At 40.8% G+C, this 15,896-nt stretch overlaps 1 protein-coding gene across 1 annotated transcript in view; it reads left to right on the top strand.

Annotated features, from left to right (window-relative positions):
• Positions 1-15,896, top strand: part of LTBP1 (latent transforming growth factor beta binding protein 1) — a gene marked incomplete at its 5' end in the record, with an annotated part of 173,896 nt that overhangs the window by 156,474 nt on the left and 1,526 nt on the right. The window contains 2 exons of the mRNA XM_008581059.1: positions 10,517-10,639; positions 14,437-14,586. Coding sequence (XP_008579281.1) covers positions 10,517-10,639; positions 14,437-14,586 — 273 coding nt within the window. The remainder of the gene's footprint in view (positions 1-10,516; positions 10,640-14,436; positions 14,587-15,896) is intronic.

Here is a 15,896-nt window from a genome sequence, read left to right as displayed (position 1 = left end):
AAAAGACAAAAAATAAATAAATAAATAAATAAATAAACATTCAATGTCTTCAATTTGTAAATGTTAAAAACTAGATTTTTCTAAGAATTTAAGTTCAACTTTATTTATTTTTTTTTTTCCCTTTTTGTCTTTTTTTACTGACCGGTAACGGGATCGCAACCCTCAGTGTTGCACCCGCACCGTGCTCAGCCAGTGAGTGGGAACTGGTCTCCACATGGGATCCGAACCCTCGGCGGGAGCGCTGCCGCACTCCCAAGCGGCGCACTCTCTAGTGCGCCACTGGGCCGGCCCTAAGTTCAACTTTAATATTTCGTTATTCAATATATAAGTCCAGTAAATTTCCATAAAATAAGATCAATTTTTAGTTTTTGATTGTTTATGTGTCTCAAGGACTGGATTAAACTTGTTTCTGTATAGAAATTCTGTTAAATTTTTTAAACATTTTGGTCTCTATTTATAAATTTTATGCATTTGATTTTCTCTCAGGCACTTTATATAACAGAAAAGACAGCCCACAATTCTAATAAGTATTTTCTTCTTAAATAAACAGTTTATATAAATCTAATAAATCAAATTTAAAATGGAAAAATTGAATTCCCTAATAAGCTTAATACTGTTTACCAACCTAATCAAATTCTCTTAATTCTCATTCTAATTAAAATTATAAATGTAAAATCAATTCTATTTCAAATTAAAGTCACAAGGCCCTATCTGTCAAATTCTCTATTATAAGATTCTCTTAATGTTTTAGATATGAACAATAACAACAACAAAAAGAACCTTTAAACCTTTTAACAGAAAAGTGTTACTATTTTAAGTGTAACTTTGTTATTTCTGTAGCAGAATTACATCTTAGGCCAGCTGAGGTTACTGGGTAGAGAATTCAGGGCTCTGATTCAGTTAGTTATCAAATTACAGAATTAGAACCTGGTTGTGGGATCTGCATACTAACAGTATGAGCTACACAGCCATACATGAGATAAAGAGCACATTCTTATTGTTTCCATGTTAAGAGGGGGCCCAAGTGTTTCTCATGTATACTATTTTTATAATCAGTATCTTCCATTACAGTGACTCTCAAAGTGTTACTGGACCAGGTTCTTGGGTCTCAAAGTCATAGAAATGAACTGTGCACCCAGCAGTAAACTGAACAATGCTTTATTTAAAGAGAGGGGAGCTTATGCATAAGGGAGATAGCTATAGGGAAGCTAGCTCTCCAAGAGGAGCTGTGGCTAGAACAAAGCTGCTGGCTGCCCATGCCTTTGTAATGCTGACTTCATGGCCACAGCAGGCAGGCCTGGCAGAGGAGGGGTGAGGGGAAGTTTATCCACCCTCCCTTCATGCAGCGGACTGATCATATCCCTTATGACTGGGAGAAAAACATCTAGAAAGTGCTTAGACGGCAATCAGGTTCTTGTGTTTACACTTATCTGCAGGGAGCAGAAGCTAGGAAGGTCACTGTTTTGCTCAGCATGAGTAGCCAATACCTTACGAAAGGAGCAAATTACAAAAGATTAGCTCATTGGGAGGCTTCCTGACACAATGAAGCCTTCTTCATCCTTCCTTCTGAGCTTCAGGTCTTGGTGGCAGGCAGAGCTGTTGTGCACGGTTGTGCGGTTGTGCTGGGTGTGTACTGCTGAACCCTAGAAAATTCCTTCTCATGGTAATCGATGAGCCCTGAGCAAGGATAGCTGGAGAAATCAATGTCAGAAGTAAGAGCTACTAGGACATACCTGATTTTGAGCAGATCCAAGGGGAAGGTAAGAAGAGAGATTTCTCAGATTAAGGTGAATAGCAACATATGAAGAAATCATAAAACAGAACCAGGGATCTCAAAATAGTTCGTTTTTTTGCTTTGTAGTGATAGTTTATTTCTTATATTTGAATGGAATACATTTTCATAATCATATTGACAGGGTTTAGTGTTATTTTAATATTGCATTAATTATCCTAGAACTTGCTCTTCAAATGATGATAATGGAAACAGAAGTATATCTTTGTTATTTTAGAACCTTGCGATCTGTACTTCTGAATATTGATCTGTAGAGTTTTCAACAAATATTAGAACTGCTTTCTCTTCTGTAAAACCTTTAACAAAATAATCGAGGTTAAAACATTTTAAAACACAATTTTCTTTATTTTAATAATTATTTTTAGTAAAAGAAAACTTTGAGAATTTATCCTGACTTGACCGTTGGAATATCATTAAATTTCTCTGATCCTCAGTTTTCTCAGCAAAAAAATACATGGGAAGGTTAGACTGTTCACGTTTACGGTTTGTTACATTCCATGTTTCTCAGTCATTCTGAAAACATTCAGGTGGGCACCACCTGCGGGTAACAGTGCCATCTAGTGGTGACTACCTCATATTACAGCTACAAGTTTCAATAAATTGTCTTCCCAAGAGTTTTGCAGTCTAATAGTAAGAATGTTTGCTGTTTAGAATCATAGAATATATAAGCTAGAAGAGCCTGAGAGATCATCTAGTCTTGTTTCCTCATTTTACCAGTTAAAAATAGGAAGGTGAGATGAATTCCAGACTTATATAGATTTTAAAAAAAAACACAAAAAAACTATTTTCCCCTGTATTTTTAATTTCTGCTGACTTTATTTTTAGTTGAGGTGAAATTCATATAACATTAAATTAACATTCTGAAGTGACATTTGGTACCTTCACTATGTGATGCACCCTCCCCTTTATTCTCAAGCACATGCTTAGCTCCTGTTTTTAAATAATTCTTAGTTGGTTAATGAAAAAAATGAAAAAAGATAACAAAGTGTACTCCTTATACATAATATTTATTTTTCCCTACTTGACTTCTCAGATTGTCACTTCAGAGTGGTATTCAAAGATCATGAAAGGGGAAATGAAATGGTTCGTCTGTCCTTGCAGTCGAAAAAATATGAGGTAGATCAGTTTGGAAAATTCACATGTTGAACTTTCCTCCTGTTTGCCTTTCTATTTATTGTATTGTTCAGTCTTGTCTCTTATCAAATATTAGAGGTTACTTTATTCCTAATTTCTTCTGAGATTGCCTGAATGTAAGACTTAATGATGTATTTCTAATGTCCTGGATACTTAAAAATGGGGAAAATCTTTCATGCAGTCCTTAATAAGAAATTCTAAGTTATCAATCATTATTTTAAGGTTTTCGTGTGTGGCATAATTTAATACTATTACAAGAGTATAAATTTTTGAATTCCTGTTTTAGAATGGAAAGGGAGCCTTCATTTTTTGGCATGTGCACCCAGCAAATCTCTTTCTTCAGTTAGTCTGGCTAAATAAATAGCAATCTGATGAAAAACACTGGGACTGCCTTAGAAGGGTAATGTTATGTGACGCTTGGGGGTGGGGAGAACGTGATTGGTCTATGGCTCATGAGTTTCCTTAAAGTATTAACATTCACAGGAGTCCCACAGAATATAAACCCTGCCAAGACTTTGGACTTCATTACTTCCCTGTCCTCGACAAGTACAGTTTAATTGAACATTAAGCAATTTGATCTCTTTCACCTAATAAATCGAGCAAATTCAATAAACATAAATCCTGCTAATGATAGAGCTGACCCTGGTGGAGCTGAGCTCATCAGCCTTCAGGGTTATTACTCTCTCTGGAATTGGAGTCACAAATGCTTATTGCTGAACTAAGTACTTACCTGATGCTTAAGGTCTAGGGAGTGTATTTAATAATTTTTTCTCAGGATTTCAGAAGGGCAGCTGTGGAATAGAAAGAACGTAGTTTGGCAGATAGACTATTTTAGGTTCAAATCCCTCAACAGACCTTGGGCAAGTTATGCTATAAACCTTAGTTTTCTTATTGGAAACAAAAGGAACTAATTACAATTATTTCATAGGGTTGTTCTGAGATTTAAATGAAACAGTGTATGCAAAAGCACTTAGTGCCTGGCACATAGAAGTCGAATAGTGTATGTCAGCTAACTTTCCTGTTTCCAGTTGCTTTGTACCAAGGATCTACAGTAGCCAACACTACGTGGTACTGTAATTCTTCTAGTGCTTTCTTATCTGTTATTTATACCTGTGACTCTCTGTGAGTTACCTTTGTTCCTCCTCTTCACTTGGTTGACCTCCTTGCTGTGGACGCTCACCTCCAAGTGGAGCTCCCTGCTCCCCCCAGCTCTGCCAGGCTGACTTTGGTCATTACTTCTGTGGTCCTGAGAAGCTGTGGCCGTGCTCCAGTATATATCGTGATATCCATCCTCGCTCCCAAAACCCATCCTGTTCGTAATATTCTCAGCCTCTTCTAGTACAAAGGAGTGAATCAACCAGTCACGGAATGAAACAGTGGATGGATTTTTTTAAATACAACTGAAGTAAAGAATACATAATCCTGTTCAACACATGGAGAAACCAAAGCTCAAAGAGACATGTCCAGACCAAGGCCCTAGGACGTGGAGAAACAAGGCCTAGAACTCTACCAAGTCTTCTGACTCTGGGTCCTTTCTCTTTTTAGTGTACCCAATTCTCTGTCACAGCTCTGCACGTTTTAATTTCAGGGAAGCAGGGACTGTGGGTAAAAGTTCACTCTCAGAGAAAGAGCAGAGTGGACAGACACCCAAATAAACGTCCAGTTCCAGCATGTTGTGGCAATACCAATCGAGGACTCTCCTTCATCTTCCTTGACCAGTACAGGATGAAATGCTCCATAAATGATCATCATTTTCCTAAATTTATAGCTTTTGCTAATTCCAGTTATAGAAAAGTGCCTATGATAATGCTAGCTCAGCAGGCACTGGGGTAAACACCACTCTGTCCTCCCCATCTCTCCTCCATTTCCTACTTGTGCGTGTATTTTCCAAACACCATCATCAATTAATAATCCACATTTAAACCTGTAAGAAAAGCACCTGGTCTACAAATTTGACTAAAATATGACCCATTTTTCTTAATGCATTGAGAATTCGTCCGTGTTTCTCATATTTAAATATTATGCAGTTCAGGGCCGGCCCGGTGGCGCACTGGATAGTGCGCCGCTTGGGAAGCGCGGCGGCGCTCCCGCCCGAGGGTTCGGATCCCACATACAGACCGGTTCCCGCTCACTGGCTGAGCGAGGCGCGGGAGCAACACCAAGGGTTGCAATCCCGTTGCTGGTCCCGGTCCGGTACGGGGGCAACACTGAGGTTTGCGATCCGTTGCCGGACACGGAAAAAGACAAAAAAAAAAAAAAAAAATATTATGCAGTTCAGACTTTAGGGCACTGAATTTTTAGCCCTGATGTGTGGAGAACAAAGTGCAATTTTTTCATCATTTCTAAAATCAGCTGAATTTCATGTGCCTCAGTCAGAACTAAAACTTCACCTCCCAGTTTCCTCATATGCCACAGTGGCTTGGTGACATGTGACTGTCCAGACCAGCCCTGCACATATGTCTGTCATCAAAATGGAGATTTCCTGCCAGGATGCAGTAATGTCCTTCCCATTGCTGCTGACAGCAGGGGCTCAGATGCACTGGTTCCAGGGGGTAATTTTTAAACTTTTTTTTACAGTTTAAAAATGAAAAGGCAGCACCACCTGTCATATGACTCTGCCATGCCAGGGAAGTTAGTGTGATCAATGACCTAGGTCTTGTTTAGACCACTTGGTGATGGTGTCCCACACCATTCCATCTGTTTTGATCAAGAGCTATGCATTTGAGCTTGGGAATATGGAGAATGCAGTGGGTTGGGGACTTTGAGGTGTGAATATTTCTATTTCCTATTCATTTCACATTCATGTTTGGCTGGATCCCAGATGGACACATTATATGGGATCTCAGAAATGGTAATGCTTCACAAGGCATGCCTCCCAGGACAAGCCCTACTAAGCAGAACTGTTCCTCTACACCAAGCCTCAGACAACTAGGTGACTAATTGTTGTTGATGTGCATGAGTAAAGGGTGTTTTGGAGAAAGAAAAATACTCGAAGTACAGAAAATACGTGTTCATCTCCACGTGTTAAGCGGTTGAAGTGGTAGCCAAGAGATTTTCATGGATTCTCGTGGGAAGTTGTGGGGGTAGTTCAGGGATCTGCTATTCTTGGGCTGCATACCCTCAACCAACCACAATTCACTGCCATCCCCAAACTGGTTTCCAGTGGTGACCCAGCCCTACAGATAACCAAGAGCAGACACCTCCCAGCTAGAACAGGTTCTGCTTGTGGCTTGGTGTGCTCGGAGGCCCAGCATATTCTAGAAACTTGGCCATATTAATATCTTGAAGAGGATGCCTTGCCCAAGACTCATTAGAATATTTTATGATATTCTCTTCGCTCCCCTGAAAGATGGTGAAATCCACTTCCATAAACCTACTGTCTTCTGTAAACCTCTTCTCTATTCAAGACATTTCTGATCGGTTCAGGCATATTCTAAGTATTTTTAGATATCCATTTTTCCCCTATACTTTGAGTTCTGTTGACCTGATGTTAAAATGTGCTATTGTTCCTATTTTATTACTGTCTAACATGTAATTAAATATGCCAAAGCGGTCAACAGTTTTGTACCTTGTTGTTTGAGATGATGAAGACCTCAAAGACTTTTTTCTCTTCCATCTATTTAAAAACTCCAAATAATCTTGAAACAAATATAAAAACTGGAGACTAATCTCTTATTGCTCTTAATTTATTGCATGGATCTTTGCCCATTAATAACTGTCTTCAGTATTAACATTAAGATGGAAATCAGTCACTCATTCTAATAGTATCCTTGGAAATCCTCATTTATTTCCAGTTGTTTAGTAGGGACTTGGTGATTCTACAAGAAAGAATTGTGTTTTAGTCCGTTTTGTGTTGCTACAACAGAAATACGTGAGACTGGGTAATTTATAAAGGAAAGAGTTTTATTTGGCTTACGATTCTGGGACAGCTGCATCTGGCACGGGCCTCAGGCTGCTTCTACTCATGGTGGAAAGTGGCAGCCAGAGGGTACAAGCAGATCACATGGCAACAGGAAGCAAGAGAGAGAACGAAGGTGACAGGGTCTTTTTAAGCAACAAGTTCTCACGGGAACTATTAGAGCGAGAACTCACTCATTAATCTCCCTTCCCCCAGGGAGAGCATTAATCCATTCATGAGGGATCTGCCCCCATGACTCAGTTTCCAGCACTGCCACATTGGGGGATCAAATTTCCACATGAGTTTTGGAGGGGACAACACATCCAAACTCCATCAAATTATAACCTCCATTTTCTTGGTGCTTCAAAATTTATGAGGAGTTCCACAACATTATCTCATTTTTTGTATGTCAATAACACCAAGTTAGACAAGCCAGAATTATCCCCATGTGGCATATGTGGAAACTGAGGCTTGCCCAAACTTGCTGAGCTGGAAAGTAAGTGGTGCCATCAGGACGTGAGCCCCAGCTTCTGCCTCCAAAGCTCATGTCCTTCCCATAACCTCAGGCTCGCTTCCCCCTTGACCCTGGCTAAGAAACACAGCAGATGGCGCGATGGGAGAGGCGGCATGGATGGATCAGGATGGACGCATCCACGCTCCCAGAAAAATAACTCAAAGCACACGTCCTAGTGATGGTGGGACTGTGGCACATCTTCACATTCAGTAGAGAGGACATGTAATGCAGAAATGATGCTTTGATAACTGACCAAAACTGTTTTGAAGCTTGGAGTGTTAACGTATTAGAGAACATGAAGCCGCGAAGGACAGTCAGCTCTAGAATCTTAAGAGGAAAAGCGCATGGCGGGGGAGGCAGGGCCGGGAGAGAAGATGCGGCAAGTCTCAAAGACACCACCCCCACCCCCGTTCCTCTCCATTGCCCGTCACCAGCCTGGGTTGAGTGAAGCCGCCTTTAGGAACCCCTTGGTAGTCCCCAAACACAACCTCGTTTCCTGGTGCCTTTGGGTAAGTTCTTTTTAAAATTAATCCAGGGGTCCCAGCCCAGTCTCTCTCCCCCACTGCAAGACCCCATTGCAGTGGTCCCTGTGCCTCTTAAATAATTTCTGCCTCACTGTCTTTAAAATAAATCAATTAATTAAAAGAAGTAAAATTAAGTCCAAATATCTCTCCCTGTAACCTAATTCCTACTCATCTGGTTAGTTTCAGTTCAAGTGCCACCTTTCCTAGGAAGCTTCCCCCTCCTCACACTCACGTTGGGCCCCTTCCTTTGGCATTGCTGGATTTGGGGGGGAAGGGAGGCATGCTTGGAGCATTGAGACCATGTCATTTCTTTGGTGGAGGAGGCACGGTCTCGGGAAGAGCATAGGATCGAGGGCCAGACCTCCCTGACTGTGTCATTTGACATCCCTGGAACCTCAGGTCTCAGCGCGGTTTCCCTGACAGCTGACAGATGTCTAAGTGGAGTGTGCTCAGCCGTCTGCGGATTTTGTTTTACAAAATAAATACATGAATTAATTCATCTTTTATATCCACTCTCGATCACAACTGTGGCTTGGATATAAAGTATGGAACAGGTCTCCCTTTCAGATGTACAACAAATGTATATAAAAAGTCATGAGAAAAGATGACCTCAGCTCTTGAAACTTGTAAACATTTCAGCGATCTCACTCTCGCGGGGAAATCTGTAATTCTTCTTTTTCAGACTTTAAGCAGAGCTGACAACCATTTGTGCTCTCTGTTTGAAGTTGTATTTTTTTTTTTTTTGAGTCAAGGATCTTTTTCCAGGTTCAGCTATTTCCTTAATGAAATTAATATTTCTCACACAGTGGTTTCATGCAAACGTGCTGGAGACGTCTGGGGTCTGGATGTTGTTCCTGGAATGTTTCCACATAAGGAGAATTTTAGGAAGGGGCACCCAGAATCCTACCCTATCCAGTGGTTCCAGATCTTTTCTGGCCTTACCCTTCCTTTGTGCACTTTTCATAGGGTGTGTGTGTGTGTGTGGGTGCACACGTGTACAATTGCACACACTCACGCACCTTTGACCCCTCATTCGAGTGATTTAAGTGGGGGGGAATGAAAGAGCCTGCAGAGTTGCCTGAGTGCTTTTCTTTAGTTGTGTATGTTATGAGAGGAAACAAAATAGAGGAAAACTCCAGCCAAGCGTGGCTGTTTCCTCGTGTGACTGCCCCAAGAGAGTTCGTCCTTACCTGGGCCCTGCCGCCCTGTCTCCCTCTCACAGGGAGAGTTGACGTCTGGGGAGCCCCAAATTTTCACCAACTACTAGATGTATCCTTGGACAGTGTATTTCTTGTAATACACATTCAGAACATGAACCTATCATTTCTACAGCTTTTCTCTCTAGACCTTCTATGTAACTCTGTTCTTAAATGTAAGCAGGAGCCTGGGACCATGAACTGCATTCAAAGCTCAGTAACCCCAGGACACATGGGAACCAGGATCCCAGGCTCTGGACGGAGCCTATGAGGAGGACTAAAGGGCGGGTTAGAAGTCAGGTGGCCATGGGGCTGACCCAGCTTGGAATGGGAAGATGGCCTGAGGAAGTGGTAAGTGCAGGTGAATCTAGCTGGGGTGCAGAGAAGGAAAGGACAGGAGTTCCAGAGGAGCTGGGATAATTGCAGGGGAGACCGGCTGTGACAAGCATGCCCTCTGGAGCTTCATTGACCTCCCATCTGGCGCTGCCACATACCAGTTGTCATTTAACCTCTCTGTGCTTTTGTTTCCTCATTGGTAACATGGAGAGGATAATAGAACCTCTCCGTAGGGTGGTGTGAGTATTTAAGTGAATTAATGTGTATGAGGGTACTTCAAAAAGTTCATGGAAATATTTTTTCTTTCAATTCTGTTTTTCCACGAACTTTCTGAAGTACCCTTGTATTAAGTGCTTAGAACAATGCCTGGCACCGAGCAAGCGTTATACGACCATTAGCTGTTATTACTGCTGCCACTGCTGTGTGTGTTATCGTAATTATTATGATTGTCATCGTCACCGCTGCTGTAGTGCTGTTCATAAGGACTATAGAGTTGTATTAAGTGCTTAGAACAATGCCTGGCACCGAGCAAGCGTTATACGACCATTAGCTGTTATTACTGCTGCCACTGCTGTGTGTGTTATTGTAATTATTATGATTGTCATCGTCACCGCTGCTGTAGTGCTGTTCATAAGGACTATAGAGTTATCGTAGTCTTAGGATGGAGTTATAATAATGGCTACTAAATCCAGGCAGGGTAACAAGCAGCATCTTCACTTGGTCTTGTCTCCTTTTTGGACACCAGACATACATTTTTCCTGTCTCTATTGAGTGAAAAAGTGTCTGTAAGAACGACTACTTCATTCCTAACGTTTTTGATAAGAGCACCTGACAGGGAAAGCCGTTCTTCTGAAGGGCCTAAACCCCTTTCAGGTGGCTCATTGTCTCATTTTTTTTACTGTTCATGGTCTTCAATTTAGAACCTTAATTATGCTCTACAGCATCCATTGCCTGTGGGCGCAGAGAGTCCCATAAACAGTCAGACACGTTCCCATCTGGGCGTGTGTGGGAGACAGAGGCACGCGTGGGACAGTGAGTCCCTGTTGCTGTGAGTGGCAGGGGGTGCGGCGAGGTGTGAGCCAGCACTGATGGGGCTCACTCTGCCTGTCCTTTCCCTCTTAGATGACTATGCCCAGCTGTGTAACATCCCCGTGACCGGACGCCGGCGGCCATACGGACGGGATGCCTTGGTCGACTTTAGTGAACAGTACGCCCCAGAAGCCGATCCCTACTTCATTCAGGATCGTAAGCAAAAGTGTTCTGTTACTTTGAAACAAACTGTGGTTCAAGATGACTCAGTGGCCTTCCCTGAGCTGTTGCTGTACCCTGAAGCTCAGCCAGCTCAGATTTTATAAAAATGAATTAAAGCCTCAAAAACAAAAAAGACAGTGACTGGTTCTCAAAAAGTGATCCCTGGGAACTTGTTAGGAATGCAGATTTTCAGGCTCCACCCCAGACCTGCTAACTGGAAAGTCAGGGGTTGGCCCCAGCTGTCTGCATTTTACAAGCCCCGGGTAATCCAGCACATGCAAGTCTGAGAACCACTGGGTTCCGTGTCTTGCTGGGGGTGGGGGGGACTGTCATGTTTACTTTCCTTAAAGAAAATGATCTTTTATAACAAAGTCGTTTCTTTTTACTTCAAGTTGTCTAGTTTGAGGGCTGGGATTTCCTTGAGAGACTGGTTGTATTGTAGCTTTTTTTTCATACAAGGAAGTGACAAATATTAACTACACCAAGTTGATCTTCACACGTGTCTTAGAGTGGGAGGTTAAAAAGAAAATTGCTTTCTTGATCAGAAATGAATTATTAGAAAACACTCATGAGGGGATTTATTCAGTAAGAAATGATGTGTGCTCTGGATTCATGAGCAGAGCTTTCGAGAGGGAGGTGAGAGTATGTCTGTGCAAATCGTGTTCACTCTTAGGAAGAAAATGCCACGTGAGGAAACGTACAAAACACACAGCTCATGTGTGTTTGTGTGGGGAACTCAGAGCTTTCAAATACAGAACAGAGGTTTGAAGTCTGAAAACTGGGGCAGTCCAGAATGAAATATTAGTGGATAGCAGGTTGTCTTACATCACGAATGGGAAAAAGGAAACTGATTCCACAAGCCTCGTCCACATCTTACAGAAGGCCCTCCTCATGGCTGTAGCTGCACCAAATTCTCAAGATAGGGAAGCCCCGCAGACCAAGGAGTTTGCAGTTAGGACTTTAGAGACGCTGCTGAATTGCAGAACACAATGAAGCTTTTTCTTTCTTTGGGCCCTGTCACTTGTGCAGAAAGCTCACTAGCCGGGACCTGGTTCTTGAGGAGCACCACAGCTTTGTAGTTGGATTTAGGAGCTGTTTCAATTCTGAATCAACGTGCTTTGTTTTCCTTCCCTTCCCGTTCTCTTTTCTCTCTTCCCCTCCCTTTCTCTCTCCCTCCCTTCCTTTTGTTTTTTGAAGGATATAGTGTATTGATCATCTAGCAGAATTAAGAATGTTTTAAAATGTACATGAAAACAAGTCTGTTAATCCACCTTTGTAACCCCCACCCAGGTCAAGGGCATCACCAGCATCCAGAAGGTTCCTGGTGCCCTCTCCCCTCCTAAGGGTAACCACGAACCTGACTTCTAACACCATAAACTAACCACACTATTTCTTTTCATCAACAGCACATAACCATGCACTACCTCTTAAAATGGGCCTGATGTACTCACAGCTATAAGACTGCACAACACCATAAACTAACCACACTATTTCTTTTCATCAACAGCACATAACCATGCACTACCTCTTAAAATGGGCCTGATGTACTCAGAGCTATAAGACTGCACACTTAAGGCTTATACACTTCACTGTATATGTTATAGGCCAAAAATGTTTACTTAAATAAAAAGGATAGAAAAAATGTTAAAGTTGAAATAAAACCCAGCTTGCCCCATTTATGCAGAAATACCAGGTTTAGTCTACATGCAACTCTGACACAATCCCATGGCTTATGTGGGTAGTGTCTATTGCACTGTAGTTCAGATTCCAAGAATTTTAATGTTGAAGTGTCTGGCTTACGTACCTTCTTTTTAGTGCTGACATTGTTTTAAAGCTCTCTTTTAATTCACTACAAATGTTAAGAAATAAACATGTTGGTGTCACATCAATTTCCTATTTAGCAATATGGGAAGTTGAGATGCAATTCCAGGACCTCCCGCTTTGACTATGTAATGGCCTTTAAATTTCTTACAAGTTACAGAGAAATAGCTCTCCTCTTCCCAGCCAGTTTTCTGACCAACAGCAAGGGCTTTCTGGCCTTGCTGCAGAAATGATCGTGTTGAATAAACAGGGATGTGGAGGGGAGACTGAGTGAGGTTTCTTACCACCTTTATGGTTCACGATCTCTGTTACCATTAGTTAGAACAGTATTTCTAAAACTGGAATTTATTAGAGCAGAGATTGGCAAACCTTTTCTATAAAGAGCCAGATAATAAAATTTGTAGGCTTTGCAGATCTCTGTTGTAGCTACTCAACTCTGCTATCCTATCACGAAAGCAGCCATAGACAGTAGGTCAGCAAATGGGTATGGCTGTGTTTATTTATAAAAATAGGTACCAGGCCAGATTTGGACCAGACCAGTGTAGAGTCCCAAAGAAGTATTTAGGGGAGTCTGCTTGATATGTGTGTGGGAGTTTTAAATTTTAATTTCATGCTTTAATTTCTGTAATAATTACAAAAATGATTTTACTAGCAGTAAAACCTAAATGATTTTGACATGATATATGGAATTTGAAAATATTTTCCTAAATTAAGACTCTATTTTCTTAAGTCAGAATTCTCAAACTGGCTTTGGGCATCTGCTGCTCATATTCTTGGTGGCCTATACTTTTTTTTCATTTAAAATTCTCCAAAGGGCCTGTCATAGATGTGTTACTCAAATAATAAAATCATGGAGTTGGACCTTATGGCCCTGTATAAGCAATGATATTTTGCTGCTCCCTGCAGTTCCACTGGAGAATTACTTCAAAGGCCAGATATGCAGAACTCTGGCTGTATTTTTATTTTTTTTGAGCTATTTGTGGTTTGGTTAGGGAGGGGACAGGAGATAAGAAGCCACATACCAGTGTGTTTGGGTCACCATGGATTTATATTTACAACTTGCCTCTCTAGAAAGAGAGCTAAGCACTTTTGATGACTGGTTAAATTGTTTTTATATTACTAAAACTCTAAAAACTAGCTCTGAATTGGTTTGAAGATATCTAAACTATACAAAGAGCCAAACAAAGAGTTTCTTTGTTTCCTTAAAAAAAAGACTTAGTTTTCTAAACACAGTATCATGTACTTTTCTCATTTATCAGGATGTTTTGAGTCCCCTTTACTGCCTTTATCCTTTGATCCCTTGAGAGCCCTTTTGTAAGTCTTATTCCAAAGCCAGAGGAAACAAACAGGCTTCACATGGCAAGGCCAGTCTGGCTTTTCTCTGGTCTTTCAAACTCCAGTTGAAAAAGCACTGCCTCAAACTCTTATGGGTCTTCTTAGCAAACTCTACTGAACTCTTGAGAGTGAATTCCATTGGTTCCGTCCTGAAAGATTTTCTGATATTTGCCCTACTGAGAACTCAAGAAATTTTGAATTTTGGATGAATACTTTTAATAATTAATGGGAAAAACAAAAACCATACTTTCTCATGTTATGTAATTTTAATATAGAACATCAGAATTCAAGATGTGGGACTCATACATAAAATTTTTATGCTTGATGTTGTGTACAGATATATTAACTTAAATTCTAATGCTAACTTTAAGGTGTCTGAGATATATATATATATATATATATATATATATATATATATATATATATACACACACACACACACACACACACACACACACACATATATTAAAATATATATATATACACACACATATATAAATATTTTTTAGAAATATTTAAAAATATATATATATATAAATATATGTCATGAATCATAACCTTAGTAATAATATGGTTTTAAAACACAGCGGAGAAGGTTGAGAATTTAACTTGGCTCCTGCCCTTTTTCCCCCCAGGTTTTTTAAATAGCTTTGAGGAGTTACAGGCTGAGGAGTGTGGTATCCTCAATGGATGTGAAAATGGGCGCTGTGTGAGGGTCCAGGAAGGTTACACCTGTGATTGCTTTGATGGGTATCACCTGGATATGGCCAAGATGACCTGTGTGGGTAAGAACAATGTATATCTTATGGGAAATTATTCTTTTCCTGAGATTCCCCCATGGCCAGATCTTGATTAGTTGAGTAGAATTAAGATAGATTTGCAGAGTTTCAGTTGGGGAAAATGAGAAAAGTTCTGGAGATATATATTAAATACAGCGTGAATATACTTAATGCTACTGGACTATTATACACTTAAAAATGGTTAAAGTGGTAAATTTTGTGCTCCGTATATTTTACTCCAATTTTTAGAGTTGGTATCTCACCTAAAAATCTATATAATTGTAATATGGAGGAAAGGACAGAATATCCCAGGTAATTACTTTGACTTTTTAAAATTTAGTTTTCAGCTGTTACAATAAGTAGTGATTTTCCTGAATACTTGACACAGCATAAGGGAGTGTCAATACCTGAAAAAAAATACAACTTCCATAGGTATCATTTAGGATAAAACTCCTCCTTAAACTATCTTTCACACTGGCCTCCCTCTTTTACTGAAAAGAACAGTAAACATGCATTTAACCTTCTCTGTGTGACTCAGTGTTGTCTTTCAGGACCTATTTGCCTCTTTGCTAAAAGGCCCTTGACTTGACCTTTTTTTTTTTTTTTTTAATAAAAGTTTTTCTTCTATTTTTCTTCTCCCTCCTGAAGTAGTCCCGTTGCCTACTTCGGTTTTGTGAGTTTTAATCTGTGATGAGTCTGCAAAATAGATAATTGAGGTTCTTACAGGTGTTTCAAGTGAGTGAAAGCCTACGTGGATCTCATGTGGAAAGAAGTCTAAGAATGAACTGAAGGCTTTCAAGAGGCTGCTCAGAGAGAGATCTGCTTATGTTTGGTTCCCCTTGCAAGTCTAGCAGTTCTTCTATACCTATGGGAAGGAATTTAGAGTACAATAGTTCCTCCAGCTTTCTTGAGATTTGACTGTAAAATGTCAAGCTGGCAAAATGTTCATGTTGTGCTAAATAATAGGGAAAGAAATTCTAGAACCTCCCTGATAATCTACCTTCTAGAGATCTAAAAAGTCGCCTTTGGGGCCGGCCCGGTGACTCCCCTCACTCCCGCCGAGGGTTCGGATCCCATGTGGAGACCGGTTCCCGCTCACTGGCTGAGTGCGGTGCAGGCGCAACACTGAGGGTTGCGATCCTGTTGCCGGTCCCCAGTACAGGTGCGACACCGAGGGTTGCGATCCCGTTACGGTCAGTAAAAAAGACAAAAAAAATAAAAATAAAAAATAAGTCACCTTTGTCTTGCATGTATTTGACACACGATAGTGGGAAAGCTCACTGGGGGCAGCAGCTTGAGGCTGGATGTCCTTGTGC

Source organism: Galeopterus variegatus, unplaced genomic scaffold (genome assembly GCF_000696425.1).
Source record: "Galeopterus variegatus unplaced genomic scaffold, G_variegatus-3.0.2 Scaffold2244, whole genome shotgun sequence".
In the NCBI taxonomy this organism is placed as follows: domain Eukaryota; kingdom Metazoa; phylum Chordata; class Mammalia; order Dermoptera; family Cynocephalidae; genus Galeopterus; species Galeopterus variegatus.
Note: the sequence above shows the minus strand (reverse complement) of the source record. Positions and strands in the feature narration are given on the sequence as shown.